Source organism: Diuraphis noxia, unplaced genomic scaffold (genome assembly GCF_037042655.1).
Source record: "Diuraphis noxia isolate RWA-SAM2 unplaced genomic scaffold, SU_Dnox_SAM2 contig0009, whole genome shotgun sequence".
In the NCBI taxonomy this organism is placed as follows: Eukaryota; Metazoa; Arthropoda; class Insecta; order Hemiptera; family Aphididae; genus Diuraphis; species Diuraphis noxia.
This window is the reverse complement of record NW_028301719.1, coordinates 327,109-337,815: the sequence shown is the minus strand read 5'-3', so window position 1 is coordinate 337,815 and position 10,707 is coordinate 327,109. Positions and strand designations below refer to the sequence as shown.

The window sequence follows — 10,707 nt, the reverse complement described above, 5'->3', positions numbered from 1 at the left end:
CTATTTTAATAATGTAGTACACACATGATTTTTTTTCATTAACATTTAATTGAATAATGTTATTTACTTACATTAAAAGGTTTATTTTACAGTATTATGTTGATTTACACAAAACTTACGATACACGAAACGTCTATTATATGGTAAATGCATTTAAAAGTTTATGAGTACTACTTGATGATACTAACTTGTTTTGCAACATAGTAGCTTTACCGGCTCCAATAAATATTGATAATTTCATTAAACATTTGTTAAATAAATTAGCTTTTTGAATTCTGTTCTTAGTTAATTTTAATAAATAAACTTTCCCAGGCCCACGTCACATTTATGATTTATGTTTCGATTCTTAAAGACACCTCTTTTCATGCTCTTCATTAAAATTGTACGAATATTATTTCGAAATTTTAATTCTCTAATAGAATTGAAGATATATGAATAGTTAAATTTATTGTTTAAAGTGTTTATTATTATAAATAGTTAAGATTCAAAGCCGATGAATTGCATAAGCCTATATATTTTTAAGTTTCATAACAAATGCGCAATTTTATAAATAATCACTTTTAGTTTCCAATGATATTACCTTAGAAAAATAATTGGCTGGTAAAATCGGTAAATGTTAATATTTTATATAAATAAAAAAAACGCCAACAAAATTATATCTTTTAAAAAAAATAGCAAACCACATCTAAAAAATCAAAAATTAAAGCAATTTTGTTTTACTGAAAAATTAATCGTAATTCATAACTATTTGTGCCAAGAAATATAATACGACTCGCATATGTTAATATAATATAATATGATATTATGTCATGTCAATAATCTAATTTTTAAATACCTTTTAAAAGATAATTTAGTTACAGAGATAGACTGATATAATATTATTATTTAAAAAATAATGTTTGAATTCTTAATTGAAATTTAAAACATGATTAATAATTAGACATGACAAATACTTATTAAATTAAGTGTACTCATAAAAATTAAATTCTTTCTTTGAACCGTGAAAAATGGTTTTAAAAATATTAATTTCAACAGTGCTATTTGTAAAGTTATTAAAAATATGTCGTTTTTCTTTTACGCATAACAGCAATTACACTACTGCAGTATTAGATATTGCACAATAAATGTGTACAATTAATTGATTATACCTATGTAGCTAATTAACTCGACACCACGAAAAAGAATAAACTTTTACTTTGAGGAGTTTTCCAAACTGTCAAATTTTACGAATTTCTATCTTCGAGGTGTCTCTCGGGTTGTACTTATACAGGTTGATTGATCAAACAATCTTGCCACTCTTTTTTTCCTTTAATAATGCATATTTATTATTTTATTAAAATTCTTAATTTTCAAGTATAGTTAAAGATCGTAGTTTTAAATACTTAAATTTTTTGGACCATATCAATAATTTCCTATGGCAATACAAACTTTTGTTTTTGAGAACCTTTTTTTTTGTCATAAATATTGTAAGAAGATATTTCTATTTTTTGAAAATTTCAATGTATTTAAAATCTAAATAAAAACTGGTACAAGTAGTTTGTGACTTATTTGAATATAATTTATACAATAGTCCTTAAAAGTGGTTTTACACAAATATAAAATAAATGTAGTATTTAATCTCGTACTTACAATACCTATTCAGACAGTTTTTACAAATTATAAAACGTTAATCTATGAGTAGTAATTACTACCATTTTCATATCATTAAAACTATTATCTTGGATTATTATAATTAGTGCTCAATGTTTAATAACTTGGAGGATTCGTTTGAATTTCAATTTGGATAAATACAAATTTGCAAAAAAAAAATATTTGTTTAATAATTTAAAATAATAAAGCGTATTGAAAATTCGGTATATACAGAGTGTCCTGTGAGGATTTACACATTGCGATATCTCCCGAAATAATGATGATATCGAAATTCTGGATTTGTAAGAAGACTCACATGTTCCTAGTAGTTATAATCATTTCATCAAAACTAGAAAAAATATTAAAAATCGGGAAATTAATGAAAATAAAATGTTGAAATGTCAATATTTTCAGAAAAAATAAACTCTACAAAGGCTATCTTTAATTTTTTTGGAAATAATTAAATAAAAATACATTTTTTTACAAAAACATTAAAATATATTAAAAATGAAATAATTGTGGTTCTTATACTTGTGAATCTTATTATAAAACCCAAATTTTGATATCTCGATTATTTCGTGAGATATCCGCAATGGGTAAGTCCTCGCGGTACACCCTGTATATATATATATATATACGTATATCAGTATTATATGTTTAATAAATTATGAAAAAATCAGAATTTAAATAAAATATGCATTATTAAAGTAAAAAAAGAGGTGAGCATGCTCGGCGAACCAATACCGCTAACCGCCCTAAAACGTGACTTACACTCAATCGCAAAAATATGTCGTGGGCCCAGGCCTGTACTAAATATTTGTTTGTTTCTTGACGAATCTTTTAGGATTGATAGTTACAAAATATTTTATCGTAATAGTATAAAAAAATAAAACACCCGTTAGCACCATTTCGTCAGAACTCGGGCAAATTCATGTATACGTTTGTTATTTGCTTGGATAAACGGCACATTATATTACATACGACGACGCGTCTTGCAACAGGTTTCCGTCGTCGGTGTTATCAACGCGGAAGTACAGCCTCAAGTTTGTCGTAAGTCCAACACGCATAATAATAACATTATAGTTTTCATAATAGCGTATAATATAATGTCGTCTGAATGCCCTTCCCCCACCCCCCAATAACAACAATTCAGTACCTATATAGACGTCGAAGTGAACTGCAAAACAACATTATCACTGTTATCGTTATTAACAATATTATAATTATAAACAGTAAATCGTAGATGATTATAAACCATACACTGCCTCTAGACGTTTTCGACGCGGCCCATGCTGGAACCAGGTTGTGACCGTGACGTGACCGTGGTCAGCGTGGTCAGGTAACTGGTACTGAACCGCCGGTCGCTCTTGACCACCATCGACATGCCGGTGGTCTCGGGGTCGTGGTGCATCTGGTTACGCCGGCCACCTCCGCCGAAACCACCGCCTCCCCCGCCGCCACATCCGCCAGCCGCTTCCGACCCGAGCCCCGGCCGCCGGTCGTTCGGGCCGCGGTAATCGGTGGCCACAGACGGATATCGTCTCCGCCTCGGCGGCGGTTTCTGGTCACCGCAGCAGTACCACATTTGCCGGCATATACCGGATATGTCCCGCCGGAAGTTTGTGTTCAGCCATCCGTACAGCAGCGGGTTGGTGCACGTGGTCGACATGGCCATCATGTGGACGATCGCGAACGCCTTGTACAGCGCGTCCGTGGAGTCGATCAGGTGCGGTTGGAACTCGACGAGCAGCGTGAACAGCGTCAGCGGCAGCCAGCTGAGCGCGAACACCACCGCGATCGACGACAGTATCCACATTGTCCGCTTGTTCCGACTCAGCTCTCTCTTCACTGTGAAAACGCAAAAAAAAAAAAAAAACGATCAGTGATACAAGCGTTTACTCACAATTTTGAAAACACACAATAATATTAAAAGGTATAACATATTATTATTTAGCGTTTTGTCCAAAAGTGTCACTGTGACCGCATCAAGCGATCACCACTGAAGAACCCACATTTGTCTTGTTTTATCGCTTACATAATAATAACATTTAATTTAATAACACGTAGTTTTTATATTTTGCTTCAGCTGCAGCTAAAACTAATTTACTAAGACTCAATATTAAATATTTTTACTCATTAAATTCGTGTTTAATTAACCTAGTTTTTTATTTAATCGAATTTTTTTTTTTTTTTGTTCGGGATATATAATTCTGATCCGTTTAAGGCGCGGTCGTTGAGTCACGCAAATCTGAGAAAGTATAGTTCTAAAGTTTCGTTAATATATAAGTACCGGACGGTGTGTAGGTAAAGGAAATGAGTACAAAAATCACCACTTTATTTCAGGAAACGAAAAGCCGAGTTTTATTATTCTATACCGACCGCCGTAAATGGTTTTTTTTTTTATAGATAATCTTAAAACAGAAATATAACAACAATCGTTTATATTTTGGTAACTATATTAAAAACTTCGTACCTAACGCATTAAATTTTTGAAGTGTCGATTACAGAGAGATGGAATCATCCAGAAGTAGTAAACCAGCGAGCTATCATCATCATTTATCGGAAACGTATACCCGGTCAAAAATATATATTATGACCATTAATGCTGTTTGTCTAAGTTTTCGACTGTATTGTTATAGCGTATTATAATTTATATTAACTTAAAGCGTTGGGTAATAAATTGTTGTCAAATTATCAGAAGTATCATAAAACCTGTTATTTATTGTAATATTGTAATTTTTTGTGACACGCATCGCTTTAGTTGTTGTAATTTTGTAAAATAATTATAATGTAAATACGATGACGTGACAAAAAAAAATTATGAAAATGAAACGATCAAACAAAGTCCGAGTAATAATCCCGTTGGATTAATTAACAAGTTTTTTTTAATCCGCACGTCACCAGCGATGATCACCCCCCTCCCACAACTATTGTTACGAGCCCTGTTTTAAAATTCCACAGTGTGTGGTATCACGTATACGTTTAACGTGACCATGCAATGTAATGCATAGTCACGCACACGCTTGTGATGAGATCACAGTTTATTATAGTTGTATTATAATGCGAAGGTATCTCTTTTTTTTTCAAATTTATTTTTATTAATTTTAATGTTATTGCTGTTTTCGTTTTGCCCCTTTAAAGCTTGTATACTCGTAAATCGTCGCATTTATTGGAGTTTTTGAAACTTGAATATTTACGACCACCAACAATGGCGTACATAACTTTCGAGAGGTTTCGTTTTTGACGTAAGAACACGTGAGCTTATTTTAAGTGTTCCTATATTTACAAACGTATAACAATAAAAACATACCAACCCTGTGTTTCATTTAAAAAAATATTAAGGGTATACATACATGGAAATTTATACAATTTTGATACGCGTGAAGACAAGAATGGTTCTTAAAATGTTTTTCGTACCTACAGTTACTAATTTAATTATACTTGATTAACAGTTAAGCCGATTATGGATGATTCAAGAATAATCAATTGCAGAATAATATATCAATCTGACTGAAATACATAATTCAATTTACTACGCCAGTAATTTAATTTTTTTGTTTATCATTTTATTTATATAAACTAAAGAATAAAGATAGTATAAAAAACTAAAACTAAAACTTAATTTTATTACCATATTAATTCCAGCATTAATGGAGTTTCTTTTTCTGAATTCCGTTCTACGCATAATAGGAATTAAATAAATATTAAATTGTTTCAGTGTTTCACTCTTATATAGAATGGTTATGATTAAATTTAAATTCCTAAATATCAAGGAAAAACATGTAATATATATGTATGGCGTATTAAGTGTGTATTGGTTTTTTGTTTTGTTTTCAATCTGAGTTTCTGAGGCATATATACCTGTGTATCGAACGCCGTTTGTTTTTTTTTTTTTTTTGGTATACAAACGAAACATATTAGAAAACTTTAACGAAAAATTATCGTGTCGAGATTAATCTATCCATTATAGAATTATAGTTAGGTGCTATGTTCTATATAGGTTTAGTGTTAATCACTTTAAATCGGAATTTATAATAATTAATAATACACCAAATCACTGCAGCCTTATGTATATATACGTATATATATATATATATATATATAGGTCAGACATAAATTAATTTATTCGGCGGCAGTGTCAAACAGAAGATGATTGGGGTGAGGGGGCGGGGGGCCCTTCAATCTATAGTCTGATCGCACAGTGAACGGACTTCGTTTAATGAGCAAATTTCGGCGAATAGACAAACAATACTGTCCAATCTAATATCGCATCGTATCGATGTTTGGGTAATACTGGTACACAATGTGGCTGCTGTACGCGCAGACTACCACGTACGACCGCATTTCGGTTACCCCAGGGAGCTCTTTTATGAATGCGAAAACTTTTCACAGTGTACATATTGTCATTTACCTGTATGAAATATGCGCCTGAAATTTGTGCCACGACCGTTTTACCCAAAACGGGTTTCAGTGAAAAATTAATATTTAGCGTTTGCCGCATAAACACAATAGCTTATAGCCGAATGCAATTACCCTGCTTGAATGGAAACACACAATGCCATTTACCCAACGGACGTTTAGGACTCTAATATAATACAGCGATGTAGGTTATCGATCCGAGCATTTCGATGATGTTTCTAGATCAATAATTTCAAGCCATAGTAAAAAAACGTACCGAAAATGCATGCCGTATTAATTATACTAAGTAGTTGTACATTTGGATACTTTTCGAATCCAACCAAATTACTTGTTAAATTAATTAAACCTCAATATAATGATAATACTATCTGGCCTGCGTACTACCGATTGGTGTAGATGTATTATTTGTGTTATAAAGTAGTTATTTTATTTTTTTCACCCAAAAATAAATGATTATATATGAAAAAAATGTGTATATTTCACGCGTGCTTATTGTATCCCTACTTGAGATTAACATTTATACAAAAAAAAAACCGAAAAGAGCCATTTAATTTAAATTGTCAAACCTTTTTGATAAGTAATAAGTTCAACGAGTTTCGTAGTTTTTGTTTTAAATCTTTTTCATGTACTATATGAAAAACTAATTTAGCATTTAGCATTTTAAGCTCTCAGTAAATTGAAGCATGTGAACGTATCGGTTTCCATACAGAGATGATTTATAGTACGTTGAGATCACTTTTTTTCGATGGGAAGAGAAAATAAAAAGTTTTATGGGACTTACTTTTACGGAGAGTACAGACAAAAGTCTAACCATTGTAAGTTGGTACTTTGAAGAACTCTGAATATTTTAACAACTGTTATGATTTATTATTGCTTTCAAGTTGAATATCACGAACTGGCAACGTACTATATTATTATGTTGCTTCAAAGTAAATGCAGCTAACGTATGGTCTCCGACCCACAATTCCTTAATGTACCTATCCTAATCGGAATTTTCAATATTATGATTTATAATACATGATCCCATACTGAAGAAATAAGTATATTGATCTCAAGTGTAAATGGTTGTTTTATAACGTATTAACAAAACATATTATTAAGATATTTTCAAAGTCAAACGTCTAACATAATATCTCACAATATTATACATATACAAATATCATATTGTGATAAATTAAAAAAACGATGAACGACGATTGAAAAAATGACATCACAATATCACAGATTGATATTTTCATTTTACCTATTTCGTATTTTCGTAAAATTAAATTTTTTCTTTCAGTGTTTAAACTAAACTTAACACATTATTTATGTATAGGTATTAAACTCATTAAAATACGCAAAGTAATAACAAATAACGCAATACAATTTTAAATAGGTACCTATTGAGTACGACTTTACAACTAATTTGAAATTAGTATTACTAAAAAACAATTAAAAACGAAAAATATATATAAGTAGAAAAAAAGGTGATTTTGATTTTAACAAACATAATATTAATATTACTAGAGAATTATTTAATTTTAAGTAAATTAATTTACTTTAATATTGTTCATTAATATTCAATAGTCATAAAATAATTCATATATCTAAACGCATATTATATTACAATATGTACCTATAGTGTACTAGCGTACACTGTAAAACATTTGCAGAAAACATAACAGTTCCATTTTCCGAATTAGGTGTTTCCGTACACAATTTATCGACTACGCCCTTTAATCAAGTTTCCATACAATAATAATAATAATATGTAGTCTGTAGACAGCGAAACATAAAATACAAAACATGTTTTGTCCAATGTCTTTGCCCTTTTCGGTTTTATATTCGTCTTTTGTTGTTGATGTCGTGATCGGTAAATATAGAAAATACATACAATGAAGATCATATATTAGTAGAGTCAGATTTATTTTATAAGTAAAAAAAGGTTTTGTTAAGTAAATATATTATGTATACGTGTGGTGAGGGTAGCGACCCGCATTTAATAAAAAAATTCGATTTCCTCTGGATTTTTTTACAATAAAATCGTCTAGTAAAGATTCTAATACATATACACAGTACACGCACACACACACACATTGTATGTATTCACATGAAATCCTATGGCATTGATTTATCCTCAATTCTTCTATATATTTGATATTTTATATACAATTGAATAAACAAAACAAATAGCATAATATGAGATTGATTTAAAAAAAAAATATATATATATTTTTATACACCTGATGTGTTTTCAATTTAACATATACTTACCTATCGGTTCCTTTTGAACAATCAATCACACATAATAAACGGTCAATACTCTGATAAACTAGGTTTATATTTTCAGGTATAGTTTAACGTGTCAAATTTTTAAAGTTCAAAAATGTATTCACAATGTAATATAACAATTATTACAATCCTAAAACTGAAATCTCGAAAACACTCGATGACGATAATATTATTGTTAATTATTTTAAAATAATTAGTTTACCATCTTATACAGGTATACAGAGTGTCCCACGAGGATTTACCCACTGCGACATCTTCTGAGATATTAAATACATCATAAGTATTTTTTTATATTAGACTTGCATAGAAAAGGGCTACATGTATTTTATTTTTTAATTGAATTAAATTTTTTGGCAACAAGGTTAAAAAAATTATTTTTTAATTTTTGAAAATAATAAAGATCCTTATTTTATAGAGTTTATTTTGCTGAAAATGTTGACCATTTAACATTTCATTTTCATTAATCTCGTGGTTTTTAATAATTTGGTTAGTTTATAGATAAAACGACCTAACCAGTAACCTTCAACGGCTAATAGGTATATTCTCATGGGACACCCTGTATCAGTTCATACACTTCGTATCATATATGATATTCAAATCACATTTTAACTAATTTAGTTTATTGAAAAAATCCACATTCAAAGTGTTTTTTTTTTCTTTAAATCACTTAATACTTTAAATAGTTTAAATCGAAATAAACACTGAACTATACCAGGTGGTTTATGAAAACAGATTTTTTATGAATGCCAGGATTAACCACATTGCTTACGATTTTACTCACTAATAAATAAGTCATCAAAATACGTCGTAACCGTTATTATGTTGATATAAATATACAACCAACCTTTCATGTAAGTTTTAATTTAAAAAGTTAAATGATGCACGTATAAAGTTGGTCGCGAATCTTTACAAGAATAAAATGTATACAATAAATAATTATTAAAGTTTTTTTTTTAATTAGTAATTTTCCTCTAATATTAAGATTTAAGCAGTTTAATCATTAATGTAAAAAAATTAAAAAACTATGATTGAAATTTTACTAACAATAAATAAGGTCAAGAGTTTCTCAAGGATTATGTAAATACTCTGCTCTTATCCCTAAGTCCTAACTTATTAATTTATTGTGATAAAAAATAAGTATATATCATTCGTTTACTGTATTTGTCGAGTTTCTTTTTAATTAATATTTCGATATTAAATTATTAATGACTTGTCCAATACAGTCAACAACCACTATGAACTCGTGATCAAAATTGTATGCTTTTAGTGTTTTGAGAAACACATATTGTGTATATTATACAACCTTTTTTATGTCGTCAAAACAAATCATATAACAATTTTAATTGTGATATAAATACATAATGCATGACAAAAGAAAAAAAAACAGTTATTCGATAAAATTAGTAAAATAATATAATACAATAAACATTCATAAACTTGACTGTTTCATATGTTTTTAAATCACACGAATAATTAAGTAAAAATGGCATATTAATTTATTATTAATAGGGATACAAAATATGCACAGTCAAAACAACAATAATGTGAATAAAAATTGATAATAAATGATAAATTTTAAAAATATTATCGTTGACAGGAACATAGAAAAGTATACAGAAGAATAACAACTCTATATTTTATTCGTGCACTGTGTTTGTTTTCCAAGTCTTGTAAAATATGTGCAAATAGTACGATATTTTTATCAGATACTAGAAAAACTTGGTCGAAACTTCTTGTACTGATATGCACTATATTACTCTTTTTGTTGTTGTTATTATTTTTCGATCAAAACATTTAACAACAATATTTACAATAAGCTATCAACTTAAAGAATTTCCTCAATATCATCTATATAGACATATAGTTTAATAATAAATGTTCACAATCCTATTCGCTTTTTAGAAAGTAATATTTCGTTGTATTAGCTGGTTGATTTAATTTTAGATCCCAAGATTTTGTGTAATTATAGTTGGGTATTATATTACCTACCAGTAGTCGTTTCTATTGCAACGAACACGAATTCGGGCACATCTAAAATATTCTCGGATTGCATGCCACGGTAATCACCACTAAACCGACTTCTCGTCGGAATGTATTGACGCTATCATGCCGTGAAAACAAGGAATTAACTTTTAGTTTCTATTATTATGAATCATTTAATGCTACAGTAGCTGTAATTTCAATCAATTAATCAAATTCACGATTATTTCTATCGCGTTCTCCATCGTTTCAATTTGTCTCGGTCACTACGCAGTAATTGTGTATACGCAACATGATGTTTACAAAACGTCTCCAGTCACCTACCTATCTAAGATGTTATTATATTATTTGTGTATATCCATAAAGTTATTTTTTATTAATAAATTCTATGATCTATCGAGTTTG

At 29.5% G+C, this 10,707-nt stretch overlaps 1 protein-coding gene across 1 annotated transcript in view; it reads right to left on the bottom strand.

Annotated features, from left to right (window-relative positions):
- Positions 1 to 876: 876 nt before the first annotated feature.
- Positions 877 to 10,707, bottom strand: part of LOC107169420 (neuropeptide Y receptor type 6-like) — a 69,653-nt gene continuing 59,822 nt past the window's right edge. Inside the window, exon 4 of the mRNA XM_015519149.2 lies at positions 877 to 3,477. Within this exon, the coding sequence (XP_015374635.1) occupies positions 2,897 to 3,477 (581 nt within the window). The 3' untranslated portion in view covers positions 877 to 2,896. The remainder of the gene's footprint in view (positions 3,478 to 10,707) is intronic.